We start from the raw sequence: 21,975 nt of genomic DNA on the forward strand, positions 1-21,975 counted from the left end.
CAAACATATTTTTAAAAATCTTTTATGTTGACGCATGTGCTCAGAAAAAAATATTGAAATTTGCATATTTTAATTAAATTTGTATAAAAAAAATTAAGATTTATGCTTGTTATGACATCATACAAAGAAACCTGATATGTAAATTTACAAAGTACCTATTTCCTTTATAGTCATTGTTAAATATTTGATACATCTTGATTTTTGCCATTCAATCCTAATTTGAAAGTTAAGATAGAAAAAGGGGCCAAATAAAGGGTCTTATCAGTCATACTTCTTTATAATCTCTAACATTTATAACCTAAATTTTCAATAAACAAACAATGTAAAAGTTCATTATTTCTTCCTGCTATCTAATATGGCTAACTTCCTGCTTACCTGTATATAGAAATGGAAAATCAGGTAAGATGGTTTATTTGATGCTTATCAATCATTTTACACTTTTGCACATAAGTAAAAGATGTGCTCAGCCTGGTCATTAAAATACAGTAGAAGTAAAGAGGCTTATATTTGGACTTGAGTTGTATTTATATTCAGACCTGGTATTGATTCATTCTGAGACTATAACACCAGTAGTCTCAGATTTACTTATTTGTATTGATACCAAGTTAATGTTCAAGTCGGGTCTGACTACTATAGATTCCTTTATTTGTCAGAACTAGTTTATGTGGAATGAGGAGACAGTTATTCACAATTTATTTCATTCTACTTATAATCTTATAACTAATAGGAAATTTTTAGATTTCTTACAAGTAGATAGGAAATTTTTATTTTGTTTAACATGTGAATTTATGGTTCATTTAAACCCACTTACAACCATGATTGTACCCTAATAAAGATATTAAAACCACAGCTCATTGAACATGTAAACTATTTCTCAGTAATCATATAAATGTTTTATTTCACTACATTGTATTTATTTTTGCTTTATGATTTAAGATTCAATATACTTTCTTGCTTGTAAGAGTTTGAAACTGTAATACCTTCTTACAGACTTAAGGAATCTCAATATTCAAATATAGTTTATGAATGTATAGAGGCATGATTTTTTTTTTTTCATTAGTAGTAAGTGGCTTTGAAAATAGCTGCCAGTAACCGCCAGTACTCTCAGATCTGTACTTAGTGTCTTTTTGTTGTTAAGATGTACAAAGACCCAGCCATTTTCACTCTGTTTTTGTTCTAGGTGTATTTCTAATTGGTTTCCATTCTTTTTAAACTGATTTTTATACGACCGTAAAAATTGAAAATTTTTTGGTCGTATATTGGTATGATGTTGGCGTCGTCGTCTGCGTCGTCGTCGTCGTCCGAATACTTTTAGTTTTCGCACTCTAACTTTAGTAAAAGTGAATAGAAATCTATGAAATTTTAACACAAGGTTTATGACCACAAAAGGAAGGTTGGGATTGATTTGGGAGTTTTGGTCCCAATATTTTAGGAATGAGGGGCCAAAAAGGGTCCAAATAAGCATTTTCTTGGTTTTCGCACTATAACTTTAGTATAAGTAAATAGAAATCTTTGAAATTTTGACACAAGGTTTATGACCACAAAAGGAAGGTTGGGATTGATTTTGGGATGTTTGGTTTCAACAGTGTAGGAATTAAGGGCCAAAAAAGGGCCCAAATAAGCGTTATTTTTGGTTTTCGCACAATAACTTTAGTATATGTAAATAGAAATCAATGAAATGTAAACACAAGGTTTATGACCACAAAAGGAAGGTTGGGATTGATTTTGGGAGTTGAGGTCCCAATATTTTAGGAATTAGGGGCCAAAAAGGGCCCAAATAAGCATTATTCTTGGTTTTTGCACCATAACTTTAGTATAAGTAAATAGAAATCTATGAAATTTTGACATAAGGTTTATGACCACAAAAGGAAGGTTGGGATTGATTTTGGGATGTTTGGTTCCAACAGTGTAGGAATTAAGGGCCAAAAAAGGGCCCAAATAAGCATTATTCTTGGTTTTCGCACAATAACTTTAGTATAAGTAAATAGAAATCAATGAAATGTAAACACAAGGTTCATGACCATAAAAGGAAGGTTGGGTTTGATTTTGGGAGTTTTGGTCCCAACAGTTTAGGAATAAGGGGCCCAAAGGATCCAAAATTGAACTTTGTTTGATTTCATCAAAAATTGAATAATTGGGGTTCTTTGATATACCGAATCTAACTGTGTATGTAGATTCTTAAGTTTTGGTCCCGTTTTCAAATTGGTCTACATTAAGGTCCAAAGGGTCCAAAATTAAACTTAGTTTGATTTTAACAAAAATTGAATCCTTGGGGTTCTTTGATATGCTGAATATAAAAATGTACTTAGATTTTTGATTATTGGTCCAGTTTTCAAGTTGGTCCAAATCGGGGTACAAAATTGAACTTTGTTTGATTGCATCAAAAATTGAATAATTGGGGTTCTTTGATATGCCAAATCTAACTGTGTATGTAGATTCTTAATTTTTTGGTCCCGTTTTCAAATTGGTCTACATTAAAGTCCAAAGGGTCCAAAATTAAACTAAGTTTGATTTTAACAAAAAATGAATTCTTGGGCTTTTTTGATATGCTGAATCTAAACATGTACTTAGATTTTTTATTATGGACCCAGTTTTCAAGTTGGTTCAAATCAGGATCCAAAATTATTATATTAAGTATTGTGCAATAGCAAGAAATTTTCAATTGCACAGTATTCAGCAATAGCAAGAAATCTTCAATTGCACAGTATTGTGCAATAGCAAGAAATTTTCAATTGCACAGTATTGCGCAATAGCAAGAAATCTTCAATTGCACAGTATTTTGCAATAGCAAATATTTTCAATTGCACAGTATTGCGCAATAGCAAGAAATATCTAATTGCACAATATTGTGCAATAGCAAGAAATTTTCAATTGGAGTTATCTTTCTTTGTTCAGAATAGTAGTTGAATCAACTTAAATCATTGTTTTATACAATATACAATGTATATTCACTTTTACTACCAACCAATCTTTACCATTCAGTGATAACAAGCACTTTATTTTACATTTTAATATTTTATGATGTATTTAAAAGAGTAGTTATTGTTGCAAACTCCATTAGAAATTTGAATTGATATCAGTTTTGAAAGGGAAAGGGGGATGTGAAAAAAAATGGGGGGGGGGGGGTAAATTTTTCTCATTTCAGATTTCATAAATAAAAAGAAAATTTCTTCAAACATTTTTTTGAGAGGATTAATATTCAACAGCATAGTGAATTGCTCAAAGGCAAAAAAAAAAAAATTTAAGTTCATTAGACCACATTCATTCTGTGTCAGAAACCTATGCTGTGTCAACTATTTAATTTTAGATTTAAATAAGTTTGAAGAAGAAATCTTTAATTGATTTGTAAAATCTTGACATTTGTTTTGTGTAAAAAAACCATATAATGTCAAAAATTTGATCACAATCCAAATTCAGAGCTGTATCACGCTTGAATGTTTTGTCCATACTTGCCCCAACTGTTCAGGGTTTGACCTCTGCGGTCGTATAAAGCTGCACCCTGCGGAGCACCTGGTTATAGTTCGTTCTTATGTTGTACTTTGACACTCCTGTCCCAGGTTACGGGGAGGGTTGGGATCCCACTAACATGTTTTACCCTGTCACATTCTGTATGTAAGAGCCTGAAATTCAGTTGTTGCTGTTTGTTGCTGTGTTACTGATTAGTTTTACATGTCTTTTCTGGGTCTTATATAGATGACTATGCGATATGGTCTTTGCTCATTGTCGAAGGCCATAAGGTTACCTTTAGAGTTGTTAATTTCTGAGTCATTTGGTCTCTTGTGAAGAGTTGTCTCATTGGCAATCATACCACATCTTCTTTTTTAAATTTTATGTAGGTGGTATTATCCTCTGGACTAGCATCAAAATAAGCACTTATTAAACCTTATACACAAGTTATGCAGGAATATAATGGAATCAACTTGTCACTCAATCTGTGTGTAGTAGTCAACTTTTGACCCCTTAATTGTTAACTAAGAAAATGTGTTACTATTCAATTTCATGCATATTTCATTTTGTAAAACTCTTTCAAACAGATTTTAAACCACAATGTCATGAAATATGTCTTGCAGCAAAATACCTTACTTCTGTTAGGTTGTTGCTCATATATACATGTACAAAAATGTATATCATGTATATACAAATTGTGAAAATGAGTCAGTAGTTCAAAATTAATATTTTAATGTATATTATTTTTATATTCATGATATTGTTTGAGGCTTGAAACTAAAAGAAGCTTGAATATGCTAATACCTAAATTTCTAACAAACTAACACCATAGAATTCACTAAAAGATAATTATTCATAGTCAAAATCAAAACCTATAAAAAGTTACTTTACTTTAGTACCTTCTCCTTTGAAACTATTTACTGTAGATTTATACAGGTGCCACATGTGGAGCAGGATCTGCATACCCTTCCGGAGCACCTGAGATCACCCCTTGTTTTTGGTGGGGTTCGTGTTGCTTATTCTTTAGTTTTCTATGTTGTGTCATGTGTTCTATTGTTTGTCTGTTTGTCTCCTTCATTTTTAGCCAGGCGTTGTCAGTTTATTTTCGATTTATGAGTTTGACTGTCCCTCTGGTATCTTTTGTCCCTCTTTTATTATTATTTGATGGGAACCAATTTTTTGTGAGTACAGGTATTCTAAGAATTCAAATTTTCAACAAAGTTTTAAATGTCTGTAGTTTTGTAAGGAGACATCATGAACATTGGCAAATTATTTAATTATTCAGAAAAATAGAATATATTGCCAATCCATAAACATTGATATCCACAAAATTAAATAATTCCACTTTAAGAAATTGAACCTGATTTTACTGGGATAGGAGAATTAGCTAATTTTATTTATATACATATTGTTACATCTACCTTATAAATACATGTAGATTCTGATGATAAATAACTATGTATTTGAATTCAATTGCAGTACATTGTTTCGTTTCCATGAGGAAATCAGAATTAAGTTTTTTCCCAGTTCATATCAAAATTAGAAGAAAACACTTAAAAATCATTGATAAATTCAGTAATACATGTACATGTAGCTGTTGTTCTTTAAAATTTAAAAAGATGAATCAAGCCATGAATTGGATATATGGAAAAGTTTCAAATGATTTTGTGAATGAAGAGGCAAACAATTAATTTAATCAATTAATTTTTATATTTACAGCCAAATATTACCAGTGTTTATAACAAAGGTGTTTATTGGAAGAATTTTATTTGAATGTAATTTTGTGCATAACAGGAGAAGGAGGGATCCAGGAATGATGTCGGATGTATGGACAAAAAAAGCTTGATGTCTTTCTTAATGAATTGCTGTTTATGATACATTTTAATTCATTTGAATATTTTGTTTCTTTTTTTCAGAGCCTTAACGGGTTTGAAGAGCTGAGGAAGTACATAAAACATGGAAGTGAGTTCTGTAAAGAAGTGGCTAATATCTTACAAGAGAGGTTAGTCTATATAATTTATTTATTTTTACATGGAAACTGCTTTTAAGATTTTAAAGAAACTTATCTCAATTTTATTATGAAAGAAAATGGATCTTGTTTGACTTTACCAACACTTTGGGCATTTGCGACTACATGTACATTAATATCAAATTCAAGGAAGGATCAAATGCATCCAAGGTTTTTCATATTTTATAATTTACAAATTAAGATATTATTTATTGGTACATGTATTAAATGAGTCATTGGTTGTCATGATATACATGCATATCTTAAACTTTGATAATTTTTATTTGTCAAGTTGAAGTTCAAATACATGTAGTATAATATTTTGATAAAGACTTTTTTAGATTAGAATATTAGATCAGATTCTATCTGTAGTGTTGTATGTTCTGTTTGTTATTACCTGAATTAGTGATACTCATTACCATACTCTTTATATTTGTATAACATTGTCAGCTAGATGACCATTCATTTTTAAGTAGTAGAGAAAAAAAAATTAAATCCTATTTTTTGGGGGAAACTTAGTTTAAGCTCATTGAGTTTAGAATCTGAAGAATCTAGAGTTTCATCTAACAGTAAAAACAAAACGTAAGGAGTTGAACAAAGTTTGTTGTTGATATTACACAAATAAAATTAAAACTGTATCTAACAAAGGGGTTGGAAGGCGCACACACCCTCTATGTGCCCACAACATTCAGCCACTGCTTAACTATTTTTAAATGTTAGAAATTACCATATTTAGTCAAATAGTACTGTTCACATGAAAGTTTGTAATTAAACAGAGGAAGTTTGATTATTTAGTTTGTACACATAACCCAGGAAGACATTCTCTGTAGTACACTGCTGTTGTCCTTAGTGAAGTTATGATGTCAGATAAAATTTGGGAACCCTCTGCCCTCATTAAAGTTTGCAATTCAGGAAGAAAGAAAATACAAATCTTTTTGATCATTCACTTCAAAGGAGGAAATTGAAACAGAGAATAAAAAAGAAAAAAAAGATGAAGTAGAATTATTTGTAGATGTGCAAATCATATAAGAACTATAAGAATTTTTATATAATTTTTTTTTTAATATATTTAATATATAATCATGATAATATGCAAATATCTTAGGAATGAGTAAAAACATAGTTTCATGGTCTCTTGAAAACCATTAAAATGTACTTATTTGCATCAGATTTTCTGAACATCTTTACTGTGTAAGAAAGAGAAACTCTTGTGCTCTTATCTGACACTACATTTTAAATTGATCTAGATTAAAATATGCTGGTTGATGCATTCAAACAAGATAATGTAATCTATACACCAATCTACATTTGTTTTTATTAATGAGTCAATTGGTATAAATGACATCATTGAAAAATCAGTTCTTACTGTGACCTAATAATATATGCATTTTGACATAGGAAATGTACAGGGAAAGTGCATGAAATATGAATTTAAATTTCCCATTTTCAAGAAGGTTTTGAAATCAAACTCTTTACTTTAGTCAAGCTTTACTGGTTTTGATAAATGTTACATTATCTATAGATGTACCTAGAAAGTAAAGTATACACTTCTATATTCATTTAAACAAAATTGTAGTGTGACACCCATCATGTTGCTGCTTTCTTCATATTTTTGATTTATATTTACTATTAAAATGAGCTACATTTAGTCTGAAAACTGTAAAAGTTGTACGTTATAAGAACAAATTATAAAAAGAATAGAGCTTGTTTTTCACAGGATACAACATGTTCATTGACAAAAGCTAGAATAATGTTTTATAGAAAATTCATGAAATAATAATATACTTAATAAAACCTGTCATGCCTATTACATTGTATTATAGCTAATATTTGACAAACAGCAATGAAATGGTATATTTTAATAGCTCTGTGCAGGCCTAGAATTTAGTGTCTGTTGTTATAGAAAATATTTTATACAAAAAATGAAATGCACTCAATAATAAATGAATGAATTCCTATTAATTTAGGCTTCAGCTAAAAACAATACCAGATGCTAACCATCATTTCTTAATTATTTCAGATCTGATTTAGAAAGTAATTATGCAAAAAATCTACAGAGACTGAGTGGCAAATTGTTAAAAGTTACTTCTAATAACATTGGGTAAGTATACTACAGTGGAAAGAGTACATAGAGTTCTAGGGCTTTATTTTAGAAATATAAAAGTACAGATAATGCAAGCACATATCCTCCGGCTGTTATCTGCTTTTTGGCCGGGTTGTTGTCTCTTTGACATATTTCCCATTTTTATTGTCATTTTTTTTATACGACCGCAAAAATTGAAAATTTTTTGGTCGTATATTGGTATCACGTTGGCGTCGTCGTCTGCGTCGTCGTCGTCGTGTCCGAATACTTTTAGTTTTCGCACTCTAACTTTAGTAAAAGTGAATGGAAATCTATGAAATTTTAACACAAGGTTTATGACCACAAAAGGAAGGTTGGGATTGATTTTGGGAGTTTTGGTTCCAACATTTTAGGAATTAGGGGCCAAAAAGGGCCCAAATAAGCATTTTCTTGGTTTTCGCACTATAAATTTAGTTTAAGTAAATAGAAATCTATGAAATTTTGACACAAGGTTTATAACCAAAAAAGGAAGGTTGGGATTGATTTTGGGAGTATTGGTTCCAACAGTTTAGGAATTAGGGGCCAAAAAAGGGCCCAAATAAGCATAATTCTTGGTTTTTCGCACAATAACTTTAGTATAAGTAAATAGAAAAATAGAAATCAATGAAATTTAAACACAAGGTTTATGACCGCAAAAGGAAGGTTGGGATTGATTTTGGGAGTTGAGGTCGGAACAGTTTAGGAATTAGGGGCCAAAAAGGGGCCCAAATAAGCATTTTTCTTGGTTTTTGCACCGTAACTTTAGTATAAGTAAATAGAAATCTATGAAATTAAACACAAGGTTTATGACCATAAAAGGAAGGTTGGGATTGATTTTGGGAGTTTTGGTCCCAACAGTTTAGGAATAAGGGGCCCAAAGGGTCCAAAATTAAACTTTGTTTGATTTCATCAAAATTGAATAATTGGGCCTCTTTAATATGCCGAATTTAAAAATGTACTTAATTTTTTTATTTTTGGCCCAGTTTTCAAGTTGGTCCAAATCGGGGTCCAAAATTAAACTTTGTTTGATTTCATCAAAAATTGAATAAATGGGGTTCTTTGATATGCCAAATCTAACTGTGTATGTAGATTCTTAATTTTTGGTCCGTTTTCAAATTGGTCTACATTAAGGTCCAAAGGGTCCAAAATTAAACTTAGTTCGATTTTAACAAAAATTGAATCTTTGGGGTTCATTGATATGCTGAATCTAAAAATGAACTTAGATTTTTGATTATTGGCCCAGTTTTCAAGTTGGTCCAAATCGGGGTCCAAAATTAAACTTTGTTTGATTTCATCAAAAATTGAATAAATGGGGTTCTTTGATATGCCAAATCTAACTGAGTATGTAGATTCTTAATTTTTGGTCCCGTTTTCAAATTGGTCTACATTAAAGTCCAGAGGGTCCAAAATTAAACTAAGTTTGATTTTAACAAAAATTGAATTCTTGGGCTTCTTTGATATGCTGAATTTAAACATGTACTTAGATTTTTGATTATGGGCCCAGTTTTCAGTTTGGTCCAATTCAGGATCCAAAATTATTATATTAAGTATTGTGCAATAGCAAGAAATTTTCAATTGCACAGTATTCAGCAATAGCAAGAAATCTTCAATTGCACAGTATTGCGCAATAGCAAGAAGTCTTCAATTGCACAGTATTGCGCAATAGCAAGAAATATCTAATTGCACAATATTGCGCAATAACAAGAAATTTTCAATTGGAGTTATCTTTCTTTGTCCAGAATAGTAGTTGAATCAACTTAAATCATTGTTTTATACAATATACAATGTATATTCACTTTTACTACCAACTGATAAATTAAAACAATCTTTACCATTCAGTGATAACAAGCACTTTTTTTACATTTTAATATTTTATGATGTATTTAAATGAGTAGTTATTGTTGCAAACTCCATTAGAAATTTGAATTGAGATCAGTTTTGGAATAAGGGAAAGGGGGATGTGAAAAAAAAAATTGGGGGGGGGGGTCAATTTTTCTCATTTCAGATTTCATAAATAAAAAGAAAATTTCTTCAAACATTTTTTTGAGAGGATTAATATTCAACAGCATAGTGAATTGCTCAAAGGCAAAACAAAAATTTTAAGTTCATTAGACCAATTCATTCTGTGTCAGAAACCTATGCTGTGTCAACTATTTCATCACAATCCAAATTTAGAGCTGAATCCAGCTTGAATGTTGTGTCATACTTGCCCCAACCATTCAGGGTTCAACCTCTGTGGTCGTATAAAGCTGCGCCCTGCGGAGCATCTGGTTTCATATATATAATCATTTCAAAAAAGTTGGAAAGTAAATTTGTAGACTAAACTGTTACGCATCAAGATAAAAATAAGGTTAGTTATCGTTATATATACCTATGAAAGAAATAAACAGCTGTTGGGGCACTCAGCCAAAACACCCTGAATACATAGTAGATTTTATTGTAGTTGATGTATTGAATTCCAATTAAAAAGCAAATTTCAGATATAAAACTTTATATTTTAGTAGATAGATATGGTGTCTTATTGCCTTTTCAACGTTTTAATCAATATGTTTTTACTTAAAGAAACCACTGACTTTCCGGGAGCACTGAAAAATATGTAGTGTATCATGTATCTTATTGTTATATGTTGAAAAAAGCAGGTTGAATTTACTATAATTCCATTTGCAAATAAAACTTGTAAAAGGTGCGTGGGAAAGGAGATCAATCAAAATAACTAATTTAAGATATGAAAATTAGAACGTATTTTTTTAAAGTATTTTCAGTATGATACAAAAATCATCAGTTTGCAAATTACTACCAAGTCATAGTATAATTCTTAATTATCACTTTTTTGTACATTTTTCCTTTGATCTTTTTTGTGATAATTTTTCATATCATGCTACTCGCTTAGGATGGAAAATTATCGCTAGAAACTAAGCAGGCACGTGGCGTTGCTAACGAAATTGACATGAAATTGACACGTCGTCAAAGGTAAAATAGCGATAAACAGATTATCATTGGTCATCTCAACTCAATTGCTTTTCTCGCTTTCGCTGTCCCGGCTCAAGCGAGAAAATCAATCTCATTGAGATGATCAACGATAATCTATAAATATACTAATTTTGATTATATTTGTATCTCGTATAAAGTTTCTATGATGATATGATATGTCTTGCCAGAGTTAAAGTTGCTATGATGATTTGATACATCTTTTAATATTTTGTAAGAGTTAAAGTTCTATAATGAGTTGATATATTTTGGCAGAGTTGAAGTTTCTGCATGTATATTGAAAACAAAAGTTTCATTAAACATGGCATAAACTGACATAAATACAGAAATTTATCTAGTTGGATTTACATAAACTGTACTGTTATTTTTTAGAACATTGGCTGAAGGATGGAAGGCTGTAGCTTCTATGATGGAACAGGAGGCTGAACTCCATAAGTAAGATGTTAGACAATGATACAAATGCATATATTAGAGTATTCTTTAGTGTGAAAATCACAGCTAACTTGAGAACTGAACTCAGATCAATAAACTAGCTTCAAAGATATCAGAAGATGTTGTATGAGTGCAAATGACACAACTCTCCATCCAAGTCACAATTTGTAAAAGTAAACCATTATAAGTCAAAGTATGGTCTTGCCTCACACCAAACAGCAAGCTATCAAGTTGATTATATATAGTTTTCTTGCAGTCTTAAAAACTTTTAAATAACTTTATGGGGTATTGTGTTTTCCGAAACCAAACAATTCAGTCTTAGAAATCAAGTACTTAAAAAAGAAATAACTTGCACTATAAAATAGCAAAGTAAACAGACTTGATGCATTGTCTTCCACATTTCTTAATATAATATTGTTAATTGAGCCAGCTTTTATAAAATTCAAGCAGACTATTTTAAATGATCAAGAACATAACATGAAACAGGAAAAGCAGATTAAGAAAACTTAGAAGCCAAATCTGTCCTAACATATAAAATGTATGCAGAGCCTGAAATTGATTGACAAAACCTTGTGTTTCTATATCAAACAGCTATTTATGTATACCTGAATTGGTTCATGACTTATAATTCTTTAAAACAAATGTGTTTGGTTTATTGCTACATGGAAGGACAATTTTGACTTGCACACACTTTAAGGTAACTTTACCCCCAAATAGTCTTTCTCCACCATGGCTACTCGAAAAATAAAAGCCCAGATGAATTTTAGGCCTCATGTAAACTTTCAAACAGTTTATTTTATTCCTTAGGATTATCTGACCGGGTTGGATGGACTGGGTGGCTTCAAACTGTTTGCTGGAATGTTATAAAATTGCGTTCAGCATCTGGATTTACATTAAAGCAGGAATAACACCATATACAACATGTACGCCTTTCATCAAAACTGTTAAAAGATTACTCATAAGAATTAAAACTTCCTTAATTAATTGTATTTTTGTAGTACTGTATCTTTAAACAAGGATGTGTTCTTTGACATTTGATACCCTTTTATTTCAGAAATCTAGCATTAGCGTTTGTTGAAGAAATTAGTAAACCTTTAAAGCTCTTGGTAGAAGCACAGATTAAAGCTAGAAAACCTGTGAGTTTATTGTAAATGAAATAAAACAAAGAGAAGTTTGAATTTGCTTAGAACATTGTATTGTTTTGCACCACCTTGACAGGATATTTTGATGTCCATATAAAGCAACATTAATACCTTGACCTGTGGTATTTATAGTATCTATAGCACAATAACAATACAAATATCTAATAATAAAGATATCAAATTTCATGTCCTATAGCGTTAGGTTAATTGTTTAACATAATTATGACCAGTGATAAAATGATTATGACTTTTTGATGTATTACTTATTGCCTGTAGATAAATATATAAAAAAATATTTAGTTATTGAAGATACCTAGCTAGTTCAGCTGTTATTGATGAATACTTAATACCAGATTTTATGAATAAATTTACCTTGAGTTCAGTCCATATTTACCTAGAGTTCAGTCCATATTTTTGAAATAATGTAATTTAAGAATTTATCCTGAAAAAATGGAAACTGATGAAAAAAAGCAAGTTTTAAAGTAAATTTTTGCTTTATTGGTATAGTATGAAGACATTCAGTAACCAGTAAGCAGTCATTCAGTCTTAAATTGTGTTCTTACTTGTGTTTGCAGATTGAGGTAGTTGTTGATAAAAGTTTAAAGAATCTAACAGACAGAAGGATGGAAGAATATAGAGTAAGTTGCATTTCAGATAATGTTATAAATACAATACTCAGGTTAAAATTAAACAGGGTCCCAAAACAAACAAGAATTATTAAATAGAGAAAAACAATATATTTTTATTGTTAGTTTAAAAGATTATAGAAATTATCAGACTATATTCAATATTTGCATTTCATAATACAAAATTGAGACTGAAAATAGGCAATGTGTCAAATAAAGAACATCCTGACCAAAGGGCAGAAAACAGCCCAAGGCAACTAATGGGTCTTCAACACAGCGAAAAAAATCCTCACCTAGAGGCGGACTTCAGCTGGCTGTCCGTATCCTTATTGAATCTCACACATATCAGTAGAAATGAAGTAAAAAATAGAAATCTAGAGGACAATACATGGAGAAGGCAAATCATAACCAACGAAACAGCTATATGGACATGACAGGGTAGACAAAGACCAAGTCAAAATGAATCAAATATAATCTTACCATCCACTTTCAGTATGTGATATGTTAAAAAAAAAAGTGAAAGGCCTAATGTACAAGCATGAGAGAAGTAATTATTTATATATTTATTTATATAGGCAAAGAAATCTGCATATGCATGTGCTAAAGATTATGAGAAAGGAGAAGAATCCAAAAATGAATCAAAGGCTGGAAATAAAAAACACTCTGACAAAGATAAAATAAAGGTATAATTGTCAAGGTACACTCCAACAAAGATAAAATAAAGGTATAATTCACAAGGTACACTCCGACAAAGATAAAATTAAGGTATAATTCACAAGGTACACTCCAACAAAGATAAAATAAAGGTATAATTCTCAAGGTACACTCCGACAAAGATAAAATAAAGGTATAATTCTCAAGGTACACTCCGACAAAGATAAAATTAAGGTATAATTCACAAGGTACACTCCGACAAAAATAAAATAAAGTTATAATTCTTAAGGTGCACTCCGATAAAGATAAAATAAAGGTATAATTCTCAGGGTACACTCCGACAAAGATAAAATTAAGGTATAATTCTCAAGGTACAAAGATAAAATTAAGGTATAATTCTCAAGGTACACTCCGACAAAGATAAAATTAAGGTATAATTCTCAAGGTACAAAGATAAAATTAAGGTATAATTCTCAAGGTACACTCCGACAAAGATAAAATTAAGGTATAATTCTCAAGGTACACTCTGACAAAGATAAAATTAAGGTATAATTCACAAGGTACACTCCGACAAAGCTAGAATTAAGGTATAATTCTCAAGATATCGAAATGTAACATTCCTGTTAGGATTACAATTTTTTGCCTTATTACTTGAAACTGATCAAAAGAGAATAAAAATACATTGTAATATCATTTATTTACATGCATCTAATTTATTGACAATTATGCCTAGAGATATTCATTTTATACCAGAATTTATGATAAACATGTGTCAAAAAGTTACTTAAAGTCATGTCAGCTGGATACAACTTCTCTAGGGGAGTATACACTATAAATGCCCTACATTTTTTTTCCAAAATTAGCCAAGTATTTACATTTTAAAGTAAGTGCAGAAGCTTATAGCTTTGTTTATAAACTGGGTCAAATAAGGCATTTGCTTATTTTCCACTACGCATTCAGAAAATAACAGTAAAGAGCAAAGATTAGTTTTCTTAGAGTCTGAATGTTGTGTCCAGGTCTGATGACTTGTTTTCAAGCAGACTGTTACCCTGTCAAATAGTTCTTTTAAAATTCCCTTAAAAGGTTAGTCTAGTACAAAGCAGATTACATTCATATCACACTATCATGATACTATGCTCAGTTGAAATATACTTATATATCTAAAATCATATAACTTATAATAGAATAAGTAATAGAATGCATTTAAGTATATCATTTTACTCTCAATATAAAGTTACCATAGCCTATATTTCTCACTGTATTGGGCAAGGTTTAGTTTTAGGTCCATGTTTTTTTTCTCCGATACAATTTATTAACAATTATAATTATAGTAGTATCTTGTGTTGTGTTTAATGAGTAGTATGTATAGGTAAAAGTTTTTATGCCCCATTTATGGGCATTATGTTTTCTGGTCTGTGCGTCCGTTCAACCATTGTTTGTTTGTCTGTTCGTCCGTCTGTACCGATTCAGGTTAAAGGTTTTGGTTGAGGTAGTTTTTGATTAGGTTGAAGTCCAATCAACTTGAAACTTGGTACACATGTTTCCTATGATATGATGATTCTAATTCTAATGCCAAATTAGAGATTTTACCCCATTTTCACGGTCCACTGAACATAGAAAATTATAGTGTGGATGAGGCATCTGTGTACTTTGAACACATTCTTGTTAATACTTATTATGGTGAGTTTTATACTTGTAGCTGGAAAAGAAATGTGACCAATACAGTAAGTCATTAAAGAAAGCTGACAAAGACTACTGTGAATTATGTGAGAAAGCTGAAGCTGCACGACAAGAATGGGACTTAAATGTATTAAAGGTGTGTATTACAGTAAACAAGAATGGGACTTAAATGTATTAAAGGTGTGTATTACAGTAAACAAGAATGGGACTTAAATGTATTAAAGGTGTGTATTACAGTAAACAAGAATGGGACTTAAATGTATTAATGGTGTGTATTACAGTAGACAAGAATGGGACTTAAATAAATGTATCAAAGGTGTGTATTGCAGTACACAAGAATGGGACTTAAATGTATAAAAGATGTGTATTACTGTTAACTGAAGTGGGGCTTAAATGTGTAAAAAATGTGTATTACAACAAACTAAAGTTGGCTTTAATGTGTGTAAGTTGTGTATTACTACAGACTGGGGTTGGCTGAAATGTGTGTAAGTTGTGTATTACATCAGACTGAGTTTGTAGTGTCCAGTTTTTATAAAGAAATAAAAATGACTAATTTAGAAATTAGACCTGTACAATTTGGATCATGTTTTGGTGCAGTATCTTATATACATTTGAAAATTGAAAATGACAGCAAGCAAATTCCCCTCTCTCTCTACATATTTTTTTTGTTTTTGAAATCTTTTATATGTACCTGCCATAGCCAAGTAGGAGCATTACATTTTACCCTTGTCAACTGTACTTCTGTCAGTACATAGGTCGGTACGTTCCGAAATTAGTTTCTGTTCTCTAACTTTAGTTTGTCTCAACCAAATGTTATAAAACCTATACACAATGTTTTATACAACAAAATACAGATCAAATTTGAATTGGGGTATCATCACTGTTACCATTCGTGAGATATGTCCCTTTAAAACATTCTATGCAAGCAGGGTCATTATCTGTGTCCCATGACAACATTCACCCTTTATTTTTAACCGGATTTTTTGTGACAAAAATGTCGGTTATTGATTTGGGGATGTACGGCGGGCGGCCGGGCGGCCAGGCGGCAATCAAATGTTGTCCGTGCATTAACTCATGAACCGTTCAACCAAAGCTTTTAAAATTTTAATATGTTGTTACTGACAACTAAATGAAGGTCAAGTTCAATAATGGCGATTTTGACTTTTACCGTTCAGGAGTTATGGTTCTTGAAAGATTGAAAAATGGAGTTTCCAGTCGTGTCTGTGCATTTACGCATGAACTGTTCTACCAAAGCTTCCCAAATTTTAATATGTTGTTACCGATGACAAAATGGAGGTCAAGTTCAATAATGACGATTTTGACTTTTACGGTTCAGGAGTTATGGTTCTTGAAAGATTGAAAAATGGAGTTTTCAGTCGTGTCCGTGCATTTACGCATGAACTGTTCTACCAAAGCTTCCCAAATTTTAATATATTGTTACTGATGACAAAATGGAGGTCAAGTTCAATAATGACGATTTTGACTTTTACCGTTCAGGAGTTATGGTTCTTGAAAGATTGAAAAATGGTGTTTCCAGTCGTGTCCGTGCATTTTCTCATAAACCATTCAACCAAAGCTTTTGAAATTTTTATATGTTGTTACTGATGACAAAATAGAGGTCAAGTTCAATAATGACGATTTTGACTTTTACCGTTCAGGAGTTATGGTTCTTGAAAGATCGTAAAATGGCGTTTCCATTCACGTTGTTGCATTTACTAATGAACCATTCAATCTAAGCTTTTCAAATTTTAATATGTTGATACTGACGACAAAATGGAGGTCAAATTTGATATTGACGATTTTCACTTTCAGCATTCATCAGTTATGGTTCTTGTGATATTGCCAGGACACAAATAAATGTTAATAAATCCGGTTTGCTGTCGTTGTGACAGCCTCTTGTTTAAAAGATAATTTTGTTCCTGAATTACACATTTATATATTTTTAGGGAAGTGCCCAGCTACAGTCTTTAGAAGAGGAACGAATATCAAAGATGTCAGAATATTTAAACCAATACAATAGTCACATGTCAGTGATGGGACCAAAAATAACTCAGGTATGATCTGTTAGAAATAAGTTTTTGACAGTTATTCTTTTATCTTTCTGGGATGAAGGAACCACAACAAAAAATATATATTGTATGGAATTCTTTTTAATCTCAAATATTGATTTTTTTCATTTGCTTGGAATGTAAATGCACAGGTATTTGGGGCATGGATCCCCCTTTTTTATATATGGATAGTAAAAAAGGCATTGTGTAAATGCACAAACTTTAACCTTACCAATTCAAGATAAACCAAATCCCCCTTAAACTTTTTGCACAATGCAATAGCCATTAAACAAAATATCTATGAGATTTTATGTATACTTTATGAAAACATGTGAAAACAAAATATATATCATTGTAGATAATAAGCTACTTTTTAACGTGAACTTATTAAAGTAAAAAAGGAGAATTGCTGTGGAGACTAATTGGCATGGTTGTAAACAGCTATTATGACCATGTACAGCTTTCAACAATGAACAAAACCCATGCTGTATGACCTGTTACTTGTATGCTAATTAAATGTTGACTTTCTTTAGACGAAGTTCATTTTTGGTTTAAATTTTGTATAGTAAATTCAGCTTATCAAAAGGATAAGTAGTTGATCTATTTTATATATGATGCTCTCATTTTCTCTGTTCACATTTTTCTACAATAGTAGAGGGACATTATGTTTTCTGGTCTGTTCATCTGTGCGTCCGCCCGTTTGTTTGTCCATTTGTCCCACTTAAGGTTAAAGTTTTTGGTCAAGGTAGTTTTTGATGAAGTTGAAGTCCAATCAACCTGAAACTTAGTACACATGTTTCTTATGATATGATCTTTCTAATTTAAATGCCAAAATAGATTTTTTACCCCCCCCCCCCCCCCCATTTCACAGTCCACTGAACATAGAAAATGATGGTGAGCGTTTCAAGTTAAAGTTTTTGGTCAAGGGAGTTTTTGATTAAGCTGAACTCCACTTAACTTGAAATTTAGGACACATGTTCCCTATGATATGATCTTTCTAATTTAAATGCTTAATTATATTGTTGACCCCAATTTAACGGTCCACTGAGTATAGAAAATGATAGTGCGAGTGGGACATCTGTGTACTATGGACACATTCTGTTTTTTTTTAGGTAAAGATTACATGCAATGCAATCAAAACCTTATGGGACTGACTTGATAACTAAATCTTCCAAGACTAATCACTACCTTTTTGATACACAAAATATAGTGCATTGATCATTACATTCTATACATCCTATTCTTGAACATTTCAAAAAATTTATGTATGTAATATATGTTCAGATATATGCAAGGCACAACATGTCATTGTAAAAGTCATCTCAATTTAAAAATTGGAGTTATCTTCCTTTGTCTAGAATTGCTGTTGAATCAACTACAACCAATGCAATATTTAATTTTACTCCCCACTGTTAAATTTAAGAAATCTTTACCGTTCAGTGCTTACAAGCACTTTGATTATTGTATCATAGTTCAAGTAATAACAAATTTTTTAATGATTTTGTTTATATAGTGTTGTGATAGACTGAATGAGGCAGTGGTGTCAGTAGATTTACAGGGAGACCTGAGGACAGTAGTACAACAGAAAGGATCACGAGTAGCAGCTTCAGAACAGATATTAATTGACTGTTATGTAAGTAAAGAAAATACTATGTATTCAACTTAAGGTCTGTTAATTACTTTTCATCGTTTGTTCTTTAAAAATAGAATGATGGGATATGATTGCCAATGAGACTACCTTCCTCCAGAGACATCCCTTCAATGGCTAGTAGATGTTAGCAACTATAGGTCACTGTACATCCTTCAACAATTCCCATATCTAGCTATAAAGACCAAGACATAACAAAACATATAAGGCATTATGGTGGTCTATATAGTTATGAAAGGTACCAGGATAATAATTTAGTATGCCAGATGCGCGTTTCGTCTACATAAGACTCATCAGTGACGCTCATATCAAAATATTTATAAAGCCAAACAAGTACAAAGTTGAAGAGCATTGATATTCCAAAGTTCTTTAATTTTGGGTCATTTGATCTATGGTGGAAGTTGTCACAATGGCAATCATGCTACATCTTTCTATAATAAACAACTCAAATTAGAAAATCAACAGTCTGATTTATGAACAAATCAACAAAGAAAACAAATATGATTTTCAGCAACCAACAACATCCCACTGAATTACAGCCCTTTTCCTAACTTCAAATGTTCTTTAAAAATAGAATTTTACTCCCCACAGTGGGGAGTAAAATTTAATGTATGTAAATGTACAGGAGATACAATTTTTGAGTGAGAAATAAAGGTCAAAAGTTGGAGACTGACACTATCATGGCAAACATTTTTAAAACCATTAAAAGACAAACAAATCCACAAAACTTAAGTTGGAGCAAAATGAAACTAACAAAAACAGGTGTGATATCAGGGGTAAACAAAATGTAAGCAGATCCTGCTCCGCATGTGGACCTGATGTGTTATTCATGTTAAGGATATTACAAATCATGAGAGAGAATTTTGTTGCATTGTTTCACGTTATGAAGACTGTAAAAATCGTTTCATTTGAACTTTTCTTAGTACACATAAATGTGAATAGATATCGTCATAAGCTTTGATCTTCTCTTATATAAATGTGTTAGAAAATTTTAAAAAGTTAAAAAATATATCATGTTTTGGAATCTTTATTTGGCAATTTTGATTTCAGGCAGAAGATATGCAATTTTCTATGAAACCGGAACGACGAAAAAATTCATTGCAAAATTATTTATTGTTTATAAGACAATCTATAGAAAGAGAAAGAAAAGGACGAGAAGGTATTCATATTTAAGGCTGCAGGTTATTTTATAAAAAGTTATCAGGAGAATCTAACAGAAGCAAATGAAGGTTAAATGTGACATTTCTGTAAAATTTAACCGTTTCCCTTGATAAATCATATGTGGTACATTATGTGACTCTTCTGTAAAATTTAACCGTTTCCCTTGATAAATCATATGTGGTACATTATGTGACTCTTCTGTATATACTAAGCTATGTTGAAAGGTATGTGTTTCAATGAATGATGAAAATTTAGCATATAAGAAAACCTATTTCATTTTTGCAAAAATGGGGGCAAATTGGGTATTTGGTGCAATTTGGATTCCATGGCGTTTGATTTCTTGTTTAAATATATTTTTATACGACCGCAAAAATTTTAATTTTTCGTCGTATATTGCTATCACGTTGGCGTCGTCGTCTTGCGTCGTCGTCGTCCGAATACTTTTAGTTTTCGCACTCTAACTTTAGTAAAAGTGAATAGAAATCTATGAAATTTTAACACAAGGTTTATGACCATAAAAGGAAGGTTGGGATTGATTTTGGGAGTTTTGGTCCCAACATTTTAGGAACTAGGGGCCAAAAAGGGCCCAAATAAGCATTTTCTTGGTTTTCGCACTATAACTTTAGTTTAAGTAAATAGAAATCTATGAAATTTTGACACAAGGTTTATGACCACAAAAGGAAGGTTGGGATTGATTTTGGATGTTTTGGTTCCAACAGTTTAGGAATTAGGGCCAAAAAAGGGCCCAAATAAGCATTATTCTTGGTTTTCGCACAATAACTTTAGTATAAGTGAATAGAAATCAATGAAAATAAAACACAAGGTTTATGACCACAAAAGGAAGGTTGGGATTGATTTTGGGAGTTGAGGTCCCAACAGTTTAGGAATAAGGGGCCAAAAAGGGGCCCAAATAAGCATAATTCTTGGTTTTCGCACCATAACTTTTATAGTATAAGTAAATAGAAATCTATGAAATTTTAAACACAAGGTTTGTGACCATAAAAGGAAGGTTGGGTTTGATTTTGGGAGTTTTGGTCCCAACAGTTTAGGAATAAGGGGCCCAAAGGGTCCAAAATTGAACTTTGTTTGATTTTTCATCAAAAATTGAATAATTGGGGTTCTTTGATTTGCCGAATCTAACTGTGTATGTAGATTCTTAATTTTTGGTCCCGTTTTCAAATTGGTCTACATTAAGGTCCAAAGGGTCCAAAATTAAACTTAGTTTGATTTTAACAAAAATTGAATCCTTGGGGTTCTTTGATATGCTGAATCTAAAAATGTACTTAGATTTTTGATTATTGGCCCAGTTTTCAAGTTGGTCCAAATCGGGGTCCAAAATTAAACTTTGTTTGATTTCATCAAAAATTGAATAATTGGGGTTCTTTGATATGCCAAATCTTACTGTGTATGTAGATTCTTAATTTTTGGTCCCATTTTCAAATTGGTCTACATTAAAGTCAAAAGGGTCCAAAATTAAACTAAGTTTGATTTTAACAAAAATTGAATTCTTGGGCTTTTTTGATATGCTGAATCTAAACATGTACTTAGATTTTTGATTATGGGCCCAGTTTTCAAGTTGGTTCAAATCAGGATCCAAAATTATTATATTAAGTATTGTGCAATAGCAAGAAATTTTCAATTGCACAGTATTCAGCAATAGCAAGAAATCTTCAATTGCACAATATTGTGCAATAACAAGAAATTTTCAATTGCACAGTATTGCGCAATAGCAAGAAATCTTCAATTTCACAGTATTGTGCAATAGCAAATATTTTCAATTGCACAGTATTGTGCAATAGCAAGAAATTTTCAATTGGAGTTATCTTTCTTTGTCCAGAATAGTAGTTGAATCAACTTAAATTACTGTTTTATACAATATACAATGTATATTCACTTTTACTACCAACTGATAAATTAAAACAATCTTTACCATTCAGTGATAACAAGCACTTTATTTTACATTTTAATATTTTATGATGTATTTAAATGAGTAGTTATTGTTGCAAACTCCATTAGAAATTTGAATTGAGATCAGTTTTA

The 21,975-nt window shown here is 31.2% G+C and overlaps 1 protein-coding gene across 3 annotated transcripts in view; it reads left to right on the forward strand.

Moving 5' to 3' along the window:
* The window catches only part of LOC143065023 (nostrin-like), a 45,211-nt gene that overhangs the window by 15,411 nt on the left and 7,825 nt on the right, over positions 1–21,975 (forward strand). For 2 of the 3 annotated variants that reach the window (XM_076238302.1, XM_076238300.1), the window contains exons 2-11: positions 5,364–5,449; positions 7,476–7,556; positions 10,917–10,979; positions 12,031–12,112; positions 12,694–12,756; positions 13,320–13,427; positions 15,098–15,214; positions 17,025–17,132; positions 18,640–18,759; positions 19,825–19,933. In XM_076238302.1, coding sequence (XP_076094417.1) covers positions 5,364–5,449; positions 7,476–7,556; positions 10,917–10,979; positions 12,031–12,112; positions 12,694–12,756; positions 13,320–13,427; positions 15,098–15,214; positions 17,025–17,132; positions 18,640–18,759; positions 19,825–19,933 — 937 coding nt within the window. Of the gene's footprint in view, positions 1–343; positions 400–5,363; positions 5,450–7,475; positions 7,557–10,916; positions 10,980–12,030; positions 12,113–12,693; positions 12,757–13,319; positions 13,428–15,097; positions 15,215–17,024; positions 17,133–18,639; positions 18,760–19,824; positions 19,934–21,975 lie in introns of those variants that run through there. The other variant, XM_076238303.1, reaches the window with a different exon arrangement.

The sequence above is a fragment of the Mytilus galloprovincialis genome, chromosome 2 (genome assembly GCF_965363235.1).
Source record: "Mytilus galloprovincialis chromosome 2, xbMytGall1.hap1.1, whole genome shotgun sequence".
NCBI classification, from domain to species: domain Eukaryota; kingdom Metazoa; phylum Mollusca; class Bivalvia; order Mytilida; family Mytilidae; genus Mytilus; species Mytilus galloprovincialis.